General features: G+C 35.6%; 2 protein-coding genes across 3 annotated transcripts; both read right to left on the bottom strand.

Moving 5' to 3' along the window:
- Window positions 1–961: 961 nt before the first annotated feature.
- LOC126758229 (regucalcin-like) lies at window positions 962–4,077 on the bottom strand. Its single transcript, XM_050472354.1, has 4 exons — window positions 3,828–4,077; window positions 1,525–2,107; window positions 1,314–1,452; window positions 962–1,235 (listed from the first exon to the last, which is right to left on the bottom strand). Exons 1-4 carry the CDS (start codon window positions 3,930–3,932, stop codon window positions 1,043–1,045), a joined length of 1,020 nt encoding a protein of 339 aa, XP_050328311.1. The 5' UTR covers window positions 3,933–4,077; the 3' UTR covers window positions 962–1,042.
- A 3,068-nt stretch (window positions 4,078–7,145) lies between these two features.
- LOC126758228 (regucalcin-like) lies at window positions 7,146–13,319 on the bottom strand. 2 transcript variants are annotated; one of them, XM_050472353.1, is made up of 4 exons: window positions 13,254–13,319; window positions 7,686–8,271; window positions 7,477–7,615; window positions 7,146–7,409 (listed from the first exon to the last, which is right to left on the bottom strand). In XM_050472353.1, the coding sequence occupies exons 2-4, from the start codon at window positions 8,269–8,271 to the stop codon at window positions 7,217–7,219; spliced, it is 918 nt and encodes a 305-aa protein (XP_050328310.1). In that variant the 5' UTR covers window positions 13,254–13,319; the 3' UTR covers window positions 7,146–7,216. The 2 variants fall into 2 exon arrangements, with proteins under 2 accessions (XP_050328310.1, XP_050328309.1); XM_050472352.1 differs by lacking the exon at window positions 13,254–13,319 and adding an exon at window positions 10,593–10,857.
- Between the last annotated feature and the right edge of the window lie 3,693 nt (window positions 13,320–17,012).

Raw genomic sequence — 17,012 nt, 5'->3', positions numbered from 1 at the left:
TATCAATTTAAGATTAATACATATGAAAAATGAAGCCTCGGCATGATAATGACTCAACTTTCTATCCAGCAGCGACAGTCAGTATAATAATTCAAAATTCGTAGGTCATAGGTTAGGATTATGATGGAATGAAATGTGATTCAAATTTTTTGAGACATGATTCTACTTCTGAAAGTCCAAACGATACGAGGCGGCCAATTGACTGGGCCATTTCGTGAGATAACACGTTCAATAAACTTGGTTTTTAATAAATCGATTGTGACATTCGCTGTGTGGCTTGTGGTGCCATTCTGTTGGAACCACATATCGTTCAAGTCCATATCATTCAATTCGGGCCAAAAATATTCGGTTGTCATTGTACGGCCCAACGATGTCGCCGGTTCATAAACCGCACTACACCGTAATGGTAACACATATTTTGCTTATTGACGAAGCTATTCAGCCAGAGATGAGCTTCATCGCTGAAGATGATTTTTCGATGAAAATCCGGATCATTTTCATGTTGTTGCTTAGCCCAATTCACGAACATACGACGATTCTGGTTGTCAAGCGGCTTCGGTTCTTGCGTCAATTTGATTTTGTAAGGATGTAGGACAAGATCTTTTCGCCAAATTCGCCACAACGACGTCACAGAGATACCCAACGTTTGAGAACGACTTGTGTGAGATTGGTTAGGGTCTTTCTCAATTGATGCGCTAGTGGCAGCTATATTCTCGACACTTCGGGCACTTCTTTGTCTCAGTGGCACGGGATAATTTTGTGCTGTGCTTGTGGATTCAAATTTTTCCACTAGACGCTCAATTGTTGATCTGACAGCACGATTATGACGACCATAAATTGGACGTAGCGCTGTTAAAGTTGAGGCCACTGACTTCGAGCTGTCCCTATTGGTCTACTTTTGCAGCGAAAACACACAAAAATTTTACAATTTACCGTTATGTGTAAAAGAAAACACTTGACCTTTGCGAAAATTGAAATGCATTCTTGTATTTTTTATCTAGTAATTTTGATATGAAACTTCACATAACGTAACTGTGTATGATTATAGTTGAACCTTTGTCATAGGCAAACCAGTGGCGCCCAAGCCGGTAATCTTGTAAGTGGTGCCAGCCGGTGGTGGTTGATCGAATTCGGCTGATGTTGTTACATATAAGATATCGAGATTGGGACCACCCCAGGCGGCAGATGTGATCTGCTTGGTTGGCAACTTGATTTCCAAGAGAACTTCTCCGGTGCTAAATAGAAAAAAATAAAAAGAAACGATTAAAATTTGCTACTGAGTGATCCAATAAAGCATATATCTGCTGACTAACCTTGGATTGACCTTGTATAAGGTGTAGCCATTGTAAGTGGCCACATAAATATTACCATCACTATCTATGGTCATACCATCGGGCAACAAATTGTTCTCTGGATTCGGTCGGCGCACATCGAAAACTACCTTCGGTTTAGCTGAATTAATGAAAGTATAACAAATTTATTTCTAGTGAAGACTTTCTCAAATCAAACCAAACGTATGCTTACTTGGTACACCAGCTTCAAGATCATAATCGTATTCCTTCACTTCATAGTCAGCTGTATCTATAAAATAGAACTTATTTGTCTTCTCGTTCCATGCCAATCCGTTGGAGATGCCGACATCGGTCTTCACTACCGTTACTGTGCCATTTTCATATTTATACAATTCACCCCAACGATCTTTGTATGCATCGCCGATATAGCGCATCGTGCCGGCAAAGAGACGTCCACGTGGATCAGCTTTGCCATCGTTAAAACGATTAACAATATACCGATCTTCTTGTTGCACTTCGAAGAGTACACGGTCTACCTTGCTTGTCGGCGTAACACCATCCCAAGTGACGACCAGTACACGACGACTAGATCCTACAACAAATTTATCCTTTTGTCCTTCGATCGGCAAAATGAAGGAGGTGAATTGGAGATTCTCAACTTTGCTACGGTACACCTTATCCTCCTGGTAGTCATAGCGTAGTATCAAGCCAGAATCAAGAGAAACATAGTAGAGACTCTGCGTCTCAATATCCCAATGGGGACCTTCGCCGAGGTGGGCATATGAGTCGGGCAATGGTTCGATTTTGTAAGACAGCTGTGTTTGGAAGATGTGAGTATTCAAGTATTTCGAAATTTATAAGAAAACTGTTATATTTTTGTGTTATAGTTGGGTAATATAAGCCTTATCTGTGTAAATACTATATACTTGATATACTTGTACATATACATTTTTTCCTATTTTTAAATGCAATGTAATTATAGTATTACAACTTGTGTGGCTTATCGGCTTAACCTTTCAAAACCCGATGATTTATGAGAATAAGTAATTTGTTGCTGTTATTCATCGATGACTAATGGCATTAGTTGTATATAAGCAATTTTTCGTAGATATATTGGGTAGTCTAAAAAGTCTTTTCGTATTTCTAATCAAACTTCAACTTATTTTTTTTATATTTATAATGAACTTTAATGAACCAAATATGTACCATTTTGGTTGACTACTTTTTGCCATTTTTCCGCTAGAGTCATTATTCCATTAGTGCAAAACTTTTCTGGTTTCTCGGCGAGAAACTGCGACAAGTAATTTTCACTGGCCTCTCTGGAAGCCAACCTTACTCCATTAAGGGAATACTGCATTGACCGAAACAAATGGTAAACTTTCCAGCCAAGCTCTCCCAGTTTTTGCCTAGTCATGAAAGATGTGTGTGGTCTAGCGTTGTTTTGATGGAAGACGAAGAGATTTTTGTTCATCAGTTCTGGTCGTTTTTTTCGATTGCTTGCTTCAATCTTATCAGTTGTTGACAGTAAAATTTAGAATCAATCGTTCGACCCGGCTGATGATTCCTTTTCAATCCCACCAAATACTCAACACAACCTTTCGATTCGTTAATCTTGGCTTTGCGGCAATTGGTTGAGCTTCATCACGCTTGGACTATGATCTTTTTCACACATTATTGTCATATTTGATCCTCTTTTCGTGACCTGTTACTATTCGCTTCAGAAACGGTTTAACTTCATTTCAGATGTTAATTCGGTCCATTAAATTTTTCACAGATAATTCATGTGGTACCCAAACATCGAGCTTCTTTTTGTAGCCAGCCTTTTTTAAATGGTTCAAAACCGTTTGATGACGAATGTTAAGTTCCTTAGCGATGTCATGGCTGCTTATGTGACGGTTCTGGTCAATCTTTTCCACAATTTCATCGACTTTTTCAACGACAGATCGACCAGAGCGAGGTACATCTTTCACACCAAAATTTCCAGAAGAGATTCGAGCGAACCATTGCTGTGCTACATGAACTGATACAGCATCGTGTACGTGAACTTCACAAATTTTATTGGTGGCTTGCGTGGCATTCTTTAATTTTTTTTTTATTAAATGAAGCTTAAAATCACACTTTCCAACACTAGATATACGACCGCAACGACATCTATTGACAAAATACGAAAAGACTTTTTCGACTACGCAATATTAAAACAATATATTCATATTATTTGTTCAATGAGAACGAAAGAATAAAGTAAGTTGTGCCGAACTCGAGAATTAGATGGAAATGAGATCGGCTGGATATAATGATGCATTTCCTTGTTCTAAACTAAATGTACAATATTTCCATACGCTCGGAGGGAAAGTTTTAATTGTATAGTAGTGGAGGACAACATTATTTGAGACTTCTTTTAAGTTATGTATTTCACGGAGCGTCGGTGTTATACTATAAAACGGAAATGCATCCTTCCTTTTTATCAAAAACACCCTTCACATGACACAAAAACAAAGATTGGTTTGTATTCTTATTTAATATTGTCGGAAATACCGTTAAATTATTGTTTTTCTCTGCCGCCGAATTCTCATCACTGTGTACTTGGAAAGCGTTTAAGCACACTAAAATCGAAATAATTGCAAAACTTCGAAAACCCATATTTTTTTTTTCAATTTTCAATATTTTTTATACACGACAATCCGTCGGTATAACTGTAAGTACGAAATTTCACGTCCTTAAATAAACAAATCGAATGGAACCAAAGATTAACACAGTTAACAAACCAAGACAAAACTGAAACCTTGGCTTGAGCTGCCGCGACACTTATAAACTATCACAGAGCGACACGAAAGTAACTAGTACACAACTATATGCCTACACATATACATATACATTATATATATATATATAGCTAATTGATTTGCAATGGCAAAATCAGTTGTTGTCAGCGATACACGATCCAGAAGTGCAAACAAATAGTTTTTCAATGAATGAGCATTTTTTTTATTATGAAGGGTGCTCAAGTCTGGGAATTTGAAAAAAATTAAATCCTTTTAAATATGTAAAAATATATCTCTTTGACGATTTTTCAAAATAAAAATTACATTTGGTCTTTGGTCGTCGAGAGAGCACTTTACTTCTCAATTTCCTGTCGGCATGATTTATTCTGCGTTGGATTTCGAGGCTGACGTTGCTGTTGGTGTTTATGCTGGTTCCAAGATAGACGAAATTATCTACGGCTTCAAAGTTATGATTGTCAACAGTGACGTGGGAGCCTAGTCGCGAGTACGACAACTGTTTATTTAATGACAGGAGATATTTTGACTTTCCCTCGTTCACTACCAGACCCATTTGATTCGTCATCGATGTCATCGGCGTATAGTAGAAGATTGTACCTTCTCTATTCAGATCTGCAGTTCGTATTATTTTTTCAAGGAGTAAATTGAAGAAGTCGAACCTCGCTTGGTATCGAACGGCTTACACAACGTATTAGTTTTGCGAGGATACCAAATTCAGACATCGCGGCATAAAGACAGGTCCTTTTCGTGCAGACAAAAGCAGCTTTGAAATCGACGAAGAGGTAGTGTGTGTCGATTCTCTTCTCACGGGTCTTTTCCAAGATTTGGCGCATGCTGAATATCTGGTCGGTTGTTGTTTTTCCAGACCTAAAGCCACACTGATAAGGTCCAATCAGTTTCTTGATGATGGACTTTAATCTTTCACACAATACGCTCGATAGAATCTTATATGCGATGTTGAGGAAGCTTATCCATCCGTAGCTGGCGCAGATTGTGAGGTCTCCCTTTTTGTGGATTGGGCGGAGCACACTTAAAGTTCAATTCTCGAGCATGCTTTCATCCGATCATTGTCATAAAGAAGCTGATGCATTCCCCCAATAAAGAAAATTTGTGAAAACATCAACCTTTATTTTTTTGTAACCGCCATTTTATGTAAATTTTGGTTCTGTTTGGTCTTATGATTATAAAATTTGTGCCAATAAAAAATCCACATTTTTTTAAACTTGCTCTCTGAGTATCACTAAGACACCTCACTTATTGTCTATAAAGTCAACATAAAATCACGCGGAAGTTCGAAAATCTTTAAATTAGGCATATGGGAGCTAAGGAGAACTATTGCCGATTTCAGCATAAAGACACATTATTGTGAGACAAAAATTATCTCACGGGTTGACCTATATTTTTACTATAATCGGTATCTATGGACTTCAACAGTTCTGCTCCCATTTCGACAGTTTGTAGACGTGAGATGTTTTATTTTTTTAAGACACTATTTGTGCAAAGTTTTATTTCGATATCGGCAAAATTCCGATTTCTCTTTCCTTTCCTCTTTCTTTATTTAGCAATCTTATTTCTTTTACAGAAAGGAGTATTACGCGAAGGTACTTTAGTCACCCCGGGTATTGACTCGACCGGAGTTATTTTTTTAGAACGCGCAGAAAAAACATCACGCGAAAGTACAAACAAAGAAAAAATTCATCACATTTGGTCTCTAAGATGTGGCAACGCTCGTTTTCCTCATAATTATAAACACTCCAACCATTTCAGCTATGAGTGTGCTAAGTGATTTTTAAATTAATTAATTTACTAACTAAAAACACACAAAATTAAAGTGAAGTGAGCTTATTTCAATGTTTGTCTGAAGAAGCTTCCGTATCAGCATATACCCCATTTATACTGGAACTCGTTGTCAGTCTCCGAATGCTAAAGTAATCGATCCTCGGTGCTTGATTTACATTTTACAAAGTGAAAGTATATCATCCACAGTATAAAGGAGTTGCTAGAAATGCTCCTCAGCAAGGATGGTCGATATAGCTTTAGTGGTTCATGAGATATGTATGAGCTCAAACCTTTCAGAGGGCGACTGTATCCACTTTTTTACAAGACTTTTAATCACAGTTGCCAATTGTTCCTTCGAGGTTCTCTACCAAATTGAGGTTTCGGATCTGTTACAAAATCCAAGAAGGATCTCACTTAAAACGTCGGTCTTTTGCGATACTTAAAGCTACTATATATTGACCATGAAGACACCAATAAATCGACAATACCACTTTTGGCTATTTCTACTATGGAATTATGAGCTATTTGAGATATTCGACGACATTCACATAGTTTAGCAATTAAGAGACAGCAGCTACGTTGGCTAGGTCATGTCGTCCGATTGGATGAAAACTGAGAGTATTCGACGCAGTACCCTCCTGGTGAAGCAGAGGAAGTGGAAGATCTGTACTCCGTTAGTAAGACCAGGTGAAGAAGAATCTGGCTACACTTAGAATCTCCATTTGGCGCCAAACTGCGAAAAGGAAGAACAATTAGGGCGCTGTTGTAAACTAAGTAAGACTTCTAACATTGCGGAAAGATGAACCTTATTAAGAGCAAGCAGTTAAGTGGATCTTCTGCATTCTATTCTAGGCTGGAAGGAAATCGCAGCTATACAGGACCTGGATGGTGGACAAATGTATGCTAAGCTTACGCGAGAACCAAAGTCTAGCGCTAGAACGCAAGAGAACCACAGATCCCAGCTCGTCCTCACTCCAATGTAAGTGTAAGTTCAACTTTCTAGTGATTTCGGTATGACCAAGCAACCAAATAAAGTAGCTTGATGAATTTCATAGAGATGACTCAACGCTGGTATTGCCGCTCTGCTATCGAAATGAAGGCTTACATCCCTGAAAGAGGGCAATACGTATACTGTTACTTTAATGGCAGTCAATTCCGCTTGAAAATCCCTACAGTGATCCGGTAGTCTAAAACTAAGCTTGACGGTGAGCTCTTTACAGAAAACTCCTCATTCAATAATTTTTTGCGAGACTACATACTATAAATCTTGACCCAAATAATTTTAAAATGCAGATTTATATTTTTATGGTGTAAATTTAATATGAAAACGTATAAAAACTGTTCAGATAATATAACTGTGTAAGATTATAGTTGAACCTTGGTCATAGGCAAACCAGTGGCGCCCAGGCCGGTGATTTTGTAAGTGGTGCCAGCCGGTGCTGGTTGATCGAATTTGGCTGATGTTGTTACATACAAGATATCGAGATTGGGACCACCCCAGGCGGCAGATGTGATCTGCTTGGTTGGCAACTTGATTTCCAAGAGCACTTTGCCGGTGCTAAAAAGAAAAACAAAGGAATAAGAAAGTTAGAATTTATTACTTAAATGCGCCAATATATACTAACCTTGGGTTGACCTTGTAAATGGTGTGTCCATTGAAAGTGGCCACATAAAGATTACCATCGCTATCTATGGTCAAACCGTCGGGCAACACATTGTCCTTCGGATTCGGACGACGCAAATCGAAAACTACCTTCGGTTTAGCTAAATTAATGAAAGTATAAAAAGGTCTTGTTGTAACAACTTTCTCAAATAAAACCAAGCACGTGCTTACTCGCTACACCAGCATCAAAGTCATAATCGTATTCCTTCACTTCATAATCGGTTGTGTCTATATAATAGAACTTATTTGTCTTCTCGTTCCATGCCAAACCGTTGGAGATACCAACATCCGTCTTCGCTACCGACACCTTGCCACCCTTCTCATACTTGTAGAGTTCGCCCCAGCGATCTTTGAATTCATCACCGACATAACGCATCGTGCCGGCGAAGAGACGTCCACGTGGATCAGCTTTGCCGTCGTTAAAACGATTAACAATATACTGCTCGTCTTGTTGCACTTCGAAGAGTACACGGTCTACCTTGCTTGTCGGTGAAACACCATCCCATGTGACGACAAGTACACGACGACCAGCTCCAACAACGAATTTGTCGCTTTGTCCCTCGACCGGCACAATGAAGGAGGCGAGTTCGACGTCTTCAACTTTGCTATGGTACACCTTATCCTCCTGGTAGTCGTAGCGCAGTATTTTGCCAGCTTCAATGTCAACATAGTAGAGACTCTGCGTCTCAATATCCCAATGGGGACCTTCACCGAGGTGGGCGTAAGAGTTGGGCAATGGTTCGATTTTGTAAGACATCTGTGTACGGAAGATAAGGTAAAAATTTGGAAATCAGTAAGGACATTAAAATGTGTTTTTATTATTATTGTAAGTATGACAAATTTTGTTGCATTTAGTATATACTGATTTTATAAATAGTTGGGTTAAATAAACCTTATCTTTATTTACATATTAAATATATAAATTTCATCGGTTTTATACCCTTTTATTTATTGACAATCTCATATTATTTTCGCATTTTTTGGTCACACAACAACTTGTATAGGTTATCAGCAGTAAACCTTTCAAAAACAGCTGTTTTAATTGAATAAAAAATCGTAAAAACGGTTTCAGATTAAAATTTAAATTTTTGTGCTTTGTTAAGAAATATTAACTTTTTGAGGTCATTAATCCGTTAAAATGTTTAAGGTCAGTTATATACATATATAGAATTTGTTATAGAGTAATAAGAATGTTCCAGATGATCATGAATATTTAACCAAAAATTCGGAAAAGTTGAAAAAAGTGCGACTTTTTGCTGAAACGAAATGAAATCGAACCATTTCTGAAGCGAATGGTAAGAGGAGACGAAAAGTGGATCAAATACGACAATAATATGCGACAAAGATCATGGCCCAAGCGTGGTGAAGCTCAACAAATGTTTGCAAAGCAAGGAGTGACGCCTCGAAAGGTTATGCTGAGTGTTTGGTGGGATTGGAAAGGAATCATCCACTATTAACTGCACCAGCCTGGTCGAACGATTGATTCTACATTTTACTGTCAACAACTCATGAGATTTAAGTAAGCAAATGCGAAAAAACAGCCAAAACTGATCAACAGTAAGGGCTTCGTTCTCCATCAGGATAACGCTAGACCACACTCATCTTTGATTACTCGGCAAAAACTGGGAGAGCTCAAAGTGCAGCTTTCCATTACCGAGTATCGACACCGAACAATATTTAGACTGTCGGTTTGTGGTTCGAACGATGAGAAATCGTATGGTATTTTTCAGCATATTTATACCCGAATGGGGTATATCAAGTCTAGCGGAACGTAACCAAGTGCACCTGATGAGCTCGCCCGCTCCGCAGCATCCACTAACATGGTAAGACCTGAATGCGGTGGGTCCTCACACCACAAAAAAGCTGCTACGCAATGAAGAAGAAATAGACAGAGAGAGGTGTTGGTAACAATTCCAAGGCATGCGCTATGCTAAGTTGCTAATGGGAGATTATAACCTCAGTGGATTGAAATATGTAATCAACCTTCTTAGGACAAATTGAGGCTACTTCTAGCTTCTTGTACAAATTGCCGGTTCTGTGACAGGGAGCCTGAATCTCTGCAGACGTAGGATAAATGCCGTGGGATCCATGTTTCCAAATAGACATCGCCTCACTAGTATCTATCGGTATATTGGGCTATTGGACTTTATCAATATGCTGGGGAAAGGTGAGTCTTTGTGATTTAGGAGAGGGCATCGTCTATTTATCTTATCTTATTTTATATTAAGTTTGCCACGAAGTCTGTAACACCTAAAAGGAAACGTCGGATACTATAAATTATATATAAATGATCAGCATGACGGTCTGTGTTGGATTAGTCATGTCCGTCTAACCGTCTGTATGTACATACATATATACGCGAACCAGTCCCTGAGTTTTTGAGATATCGATCTAAAATTGTGTCCACATCCATTTCTCTCAAATAAGCTGCTCATTTGTCGGAACCGCCGATATCGGACCACTATAGCATTTAGCTGCCATACAAACCGGACTATCGATAAAAAAAGACTTTGTATGGGAATCCTATTCATTTTAAGAGACATCTTCGATTAATTTGGCACAGATAATTGCTTAAGGCAAAGGTATAATCTCCGAAGAAATTATTCAGTTCGGATCACTATACCATATAGCTGTCATACAAATTAAGCTTCATTTTGGTCGATCAGTTTGTTCATAGTATAAAAAAAATTAAACCGCCACTGATGGATAGCAGTGAATTTTCACCGGTCTTAGCACTACACAATCCATTAGTTATTCCGCAATAATTGGCAACAGATCAAACTACTATCTAACTCATAAAATATTAATTTCCATTACTTATGTTGTTGTATTGAACTTGAATTTAATTGCTTATGTTACTTCCACTTCTAAGAGCAAAAACTGCTTTGTGAACTCTTTTAAGATACGCTAGTTCTACTGCAAGTCGGAAGTGCAACTCTGTTCCTCACAATAAATAAAGCATATGGTATGACGCACAAAATCGTTTGGATTGGATTTATGCTAATATGATTACATCACTGTTATACAATATTAAACATTACGTGGAAATAAGTTTTTATTTAAAATTTTCGCAAATACCGTTACATTGTTGGCACGTATGGACACTTCCATGGATACTTCAACTTTTTCTTCGGTCTCCGTAACCTCATCGCTGTATATTTGGCAAGCGCTTAAGCTTAGTAAAACCGCAATAATTACAAAGCTTGGAAAATTCATTTTTGAGAAAGACCAAATTCTTTAATTGCACGGGTTTTTAAGTATGAGATCTCACGTTCTCAATCAGACAAAGCGAATGGTAGCAAAGATTAACACAGTGAACAGACCAAGACTCAACTGAAACCTTGGCGTTAGTTGCTGCGACACTTATAAACTTTCATAAAGCGGCACGAAAGTAACTGGTACACAAGTATGTGTGGCTGTCTATGGCTAATTGATTGGCAAACGCCGAAATCAGCTGTTCGCGGAGATACACGATCGAGAGGTGCAAACAAAGAGTTGTTCAATGAATGAGCATTTAATCGCTATGCATTTTAATGTTTACAAATGTGAGTATGTAGGTATGGTGCATGCCGATTTTGTCTGGTTCGAAAGCAACAAGCGATTCAACAAAAATAATTTGACAGCGGTTCCCAATCTAATATTTTTGCGTACAAATTTTTGATATTGACTTTCGTGTTGTCACTATGAAGCCTTAGGGTCGCAGTTTTTAATAAGAAAAAGAGGTTTTCATAGTTCTATTGGCATTCATTACTTATAATACCGCTACTTGGCTTACTCCCTTTTTCCTGCTAGGAAGCCTTAAGAATCAAAAAAAGGTCAATACACGGTCTTTGGAAATTAAAAGTATAAACTATGAAATAATTTTTGAAATTAGGAAAATTGTATCGTCCTTAGGGGTATTTTAAAATAATTGGTAAAAACGTAAGTTGCATCTAATGCTTGTCGAGGTATGTGGTATATGGTATGCTCTATCAGAAGCGACATGCAAAAGGTGGTTTGAACGGTTCAGAATAATGATTTTGATGTTGAGAAATGAAGAACGTGGAAGACCACCAAAAAAGTTTGAAGACGCAGAACTGCAAGCAATTTTGGATGAAGAAAAATTATCAATAAAATATTAAAAGCCACCTACGTATTAAATTCCATTCGGATATCTCAAAAACTGACGAAAAAATTTATATGATCCTTAAAAAATTTCACCTGAAAATCCCTGGCTTTAAACCGGTTCAAGAAACATAGTCTCTTGGGTAAAGTTGTTCAGAATGATCCATTAAATATTTCTCGCGTACGCGATTTTCCGGTTTTTTTTGGCTCCCTGTAAATCGAACCACTTTAATGTATGTACATACTTTATAGTCTCTCCTACGTTTCCTTCTTGGCGTTCCAAACTTAGTGACAATCTTAAGGAATCACAAGGAGTTTACGGGTTTAAAAAAAATCGATTTTTTTTATTATCTTATTAAATTCTACAACACCTCTAGAATATTGTCCTAAATTTTCAAGTTGATAGTAATAGTTTCGGAGATACAGCCTTGAGAACTTGTGCGCTCGAGGCTAGCTAGGCTAAGTGCGCCGTGTTTTCTCGGAACTTTTTGAAGTCGGTTGGCAAGATTTGTCGAGAACTACTCAACCTATCTGCATGAAATTCTACTCAGGTATTTGAGATAAAATTCTTAAAGTCTTAGACGAAGGACTTTTTTTTCGATTACAACTATTTGAAATGAAATTCGCGAAATATTCACTGAAATTTTCAGATTTTTGTAAAACTGTTTGCCAAAAATCCATTTTTATTTTTTTCCTTCGTCTAAGTTCTAAGTTAACTAAAACACATATTTTTTCACTTTAGATGATCCTGTAAGGAGTTATCCTGCCAACGCGGGCGCATCCTTTTTCCGAAGGGTCACCGGAAATGGCCGAGTTTAAAATATTTTTTTCCAAAAATTTCAAAATTTCTTTGTTAATAGTGCATGTTTGTAACAATAAAATATTTAATTTTTTATACAAGAAAAACATTTTTGAAAAGGCTGTTTTTTACCCGTGGAAACCCATGTGACCCCTTAATGGATATAAAAAAAAAACAATAATTTTCGAATTTAACATTAAAAAAGTACAAAAACAGCTTTCATTTAATTGATTTACATTTGTTTTATAATATTCGGAAGTTTTAATTTTTTTTTTGAAAAGTTTGATGAACACTGGCCGAGGGTAAAGGCATATTGCGACAGTCACAGCTTGAACTACAAAATCTATAGTATTCAAACATAATAAATTATTTTGGCGATCACGCTTTTGAATACATTTATATGTTGTTGTTGTTATATGTACATCTGTATGTGCATGTTAAGTTGGAAGAATGCTGAGAGCAAGTGCGGCACCTACTCTATCTCTAAAACGCTTGTACGAGTATAGTATGTAGTATCTATAATGCTTCATTGCTACATTCAATAAATTCTAGTGCTAAATTGATCTGATCTACTATATGTAGATTACTGCTTTATGCTCAACTTAAATTGCAGCTGCGAGTACACTAGTGGTACTGAGAGAGCTTTACTAGCTTTCAGCGCTAAAGCTTTGCTAAATAATTTTCGTACACGGTTTGATAGTAAAATTGAGCATAAATTGATTTGTCTACAATAAATTCTATTTGAATGCACGAGACCACACTTTAATTACTTATTTAAGAACAATAACACTTTGCACGCAAAATAAACAAACACAATTTGCAGAGTATTTTCATACCTTTGGTAATATTACGTTGGACTTGTTGAAGAACAGAGTACAATGTGAGACACACAGAAATGTAAAGACTGAATGTCAATGAGCAGAGCAGATCTTTTTATAGTCGATTTGCCGGTAAAAAATATTGCTATACACGCTACACACGCTGCTAATGGCAAGTTTAGTGTTTAGTTTAGCGAGATGGTTTGCGAGATGTGTTGATAGAGAGAAGAAAATCTTTTTTGAGTTATGCCAAAATACATATAAGGGAAACTGTGACCTTGGAGAAATTGAAATTTATTTTCTATATTAGACTGCATTACAAAAAATTTGTATCAAATCATATTAAAAAAAAATATTTAAAAAATTATTTTGATTTTTTTTAAATAATTTTTTTCTTTATTTTTACTTGAAAAATATCATTGCTTTATTATTTTATTAAAAACTATTTTTTTCCCTAAAATGTATTATTTTATATTAATAATCATTTTTTATTTTAAGAATAAAAATGGTTTTTTTCTCATTTTGCTGTAATTCATGGAAATTAAATAGTGAATACAACAAAAATAGCCAGTTTTTTTTTTATTATTTTCCAACTTTTCCTTGTTAATGTGGAAATGTTTAAATTATTTCATTGGTTTTCTAAAAAAAATAAAAATAATTTAAAAAATTATTTTTTTTATAATTTTTTTTCTTAATTTTTATCTCAAATCTATTTTTTTATTATTATTTTTATTAAAAAATATTTTTTTCCTATACTTTGTTATTTTTTATTAATAATTATTTTTTATTTTAAGAATAAAAATAATTTTTTCCTCATTTTGCTATAATTCATGGCAATTAAATAGTGTATACAACAAAAATAACCATTTTCTTTATTATTTTCCATCTTTTAAATCAAATTTAAAGAAAAAGTTATTTTAATGCACCGAAAAGTTAAGTGAATAATGAAAAACTAGAATATTAAGGATTCTCATATAATATTTAATAGCCTCCAATAGATTTTTTTTTAAATTTTTTTTTCGCTTTCCTAAAAGATTATTTCCTTTTTTTAGTTTTTTGCGCTGTCAATTCCATAAAAACATATTTTTTATATAAATTTATGGACCCTAATATATAAATATTATATGTATTTCGATAAAAAAAACTTTATAAACCATTATTAAAATATTATTGTAGCGCCCGCTATGAGTCCCTTATGCCGCTTCTCAAGAATATTTTCTCAAGTCGCTTTCTTTTGATAAGCGGGCACCAAGCATGTGTATTATAAATGAAGGAAATTATAAATATATTTTTCATAAATATATCTGTATATATGTACATATATTTATATTTGATTAAGACACATACATACAAATGTACATACGCACATACATAACTGGGTATATTTTCGCATGCCGGCTATGAATGATAAAGCGTACTGTTTTCTTGTATACGTACAACAAGTGTCTCTGGTTGTCTAGAGATGCCAAAATCGCTGATTCTTGCTAGCGCGGGTGTACTTATCAGCAATATTAAAATAGCGAAATTCATTAACACGGTTTTCGATATAAAATCATGATAGAATAGAGTGACATTCGGCTGCCATGAATATCAAAGCTACGTAACTGAAACGATCCACACATAAAACCAAGTGAAAGAGCCGCATTTTAATATCATACAAATTTACGCAAGTCGCTCATCACAGTCGATTTTTTCCCATAAAAAAGTAAACTAATGTTTATCTACGCCAAAGAATCTTAAATGCATTATTTTAGACAAGCCAAGCTAGGAAATAGTTGATAAATGCCGAGAGAATGAGACATCCTCGACGAAATGTTTGAACGACAAGCGCTTGAAGACACGGTACTGTCTGTTGAGAGCGAGTTATAAGAAATACAGAGAGGTCAGTTTTTAGCAAGATCCGTTTCGTCACGTTTGGAAGATCTAACTGCAGAGCAGTAGTCAAGTTTGAATCCCACACAAATAATTGGTTCAGCTAAGCATCGTTGGTTTAAACAAGGGGAATATTGTTTTGTAAGCCGTTCCCACGACAGTCGGGTCTACGTAACCAGAACGGACCCGCATTTTTATCGGGCCAAGGACTATCAACTCGGTAGAGTTCTGCCGCTACAACAACAACAACAGCATCGTTATGTAAGAGATCGTTCATGCACTCTGTAAATATAATTCAGGGTTCATAATCGGATCGATTGGTAAGACTGAGAAAATCCTAAACTGGTTATATAAAGTTCAAAATACAGTTATATCTCAAGTAAGATGCTCATTAAAAAACACTATAACTGCTTAAATTGCGAAAGTTAGATGAAATTTGTGGCAAACGCGAGGATTCAGAAGATTTTTGAATATAATTACTCAAAATATTTGAAAAAGCTGCCTTGGCAACTCCGTTTGTAGCCTTCGAAAAATAGCCACAAATCAAGAACTCCCAGTTATTTTCTTTTTCTTGAAGATACGGGTATCTTCCGTTTGTTGTTTGCGTGCAATGTCTCCGGCTTGACCTTTGGTTATGCTTTTTGATTAAAAATATGCATAAATAAATTAAAATAATTTATTAATCATAACCCTGCAGATGCTCACATTAAAATATACCAAACGCAATGGAATTGCATTATTTCTGTTTTAAAATATTTAGAAAGTCGGATTTTAATATAAATCAATAATTTCAAATCAAGTGTTGTTGCTTGGTGCTGGCAGTGAGCTAGTACCGCATAAAGGATTTTTGGAGCTAAATGTACATAAATAAAAACAATAATAATATAAAATAACAAAAAACGTTAAAGTCTTAAGCTATAATACCCTTCACAGGTGCATTTTTTGTAACCAAAAAGGATTTGATTTTATTCGGTTAGTTTGTATGGGAGCTATGTTTTATAATTGTCCAATCTGAAAAATTTGTTCGGAGATTATAGGGCCTTGCTGGATAGTAAACTGTATAAGTTTTCATGAAAATATCTGGTCAAATAAAAAAGTTTTCCATACCAGTACTAAAATCTGATCATTCAGTTTGTATGGCAGCTATATGCTATAGTCGTCCGATCCGAACAATTTCTTCGGAGAATGCGTCACTGCCTGAGGCTACAATTCATTCGAAATTTCGTGAAGATATCTCGTCAAATGAAAAAGTTTTCCATACAAGCGCTTTATTCCGCTCAGTTCAGTTTGTATGGCAGCTATATGCTACAGTGGTCCGATTCGGCAGTTCTGACAAATGAGCAGCTTCTTTGTGAGAAAAGGACGCATGCGACATTTTCGATTGATATTTCAAAAACTGAGACAGAAATGAAAAAATTAAATTAATTTTCAAAAAAATATCTGAAAATGTTCTAATGTCTACTGGGTATATAACGTATGTTTTTAAATCGCGCTTAGAAATACGTATTGCTTACTTTTTTCTTTTTCTAAAGACTTGAAAAAAAAAGATTATGCTTATCATTATTAGTAGCATTATTGTTAATACATATTTTTTAATTGTTTTAATGACATTTTAATTAATTGCCTACATGACTTTTTTAATTAGCAAAGTTCAAAAATAATTTTTAGTTTTTATGAGTTCTTGATTTATTAACAATGTAGTTGGCATATATAATTTATTATACCGCTAAGCCAATCCTTTAATTGTATGTAAATATATTACATACATATGTACATACATTTGCGTTATCGGACCTTCCACATGCACGTAAACTTGCCGGCCGGATTTTTAAATAAAAAAGGAGGCGTGATAAGTTGCTACTCAAAGCAATACTATTGCAATTATATAAATATTATATATCAACA

This window comes from Bactrocera neohumeralis, chromosome 5 (genome assembly GCF_024586455.1).
Source record: "Bactrocera neohumeralis isolate Rockhampton chromosome 5, APGP_CSIRO_Bneo_wtdbg2-racon-allhic-juicebox.fasta_v2, whole genome shotgun sequence".
NCBI lineage: Eukaryota > Metazoa > Arthropoda > Insecta > Diptera > Tephritidae > Bactrocera > Bactrocera neohumeralis.
Note: the sequence above shows the minus strand (reverse complement) of the source record. Positions and strands in the feature narration are given on the sequence as shown.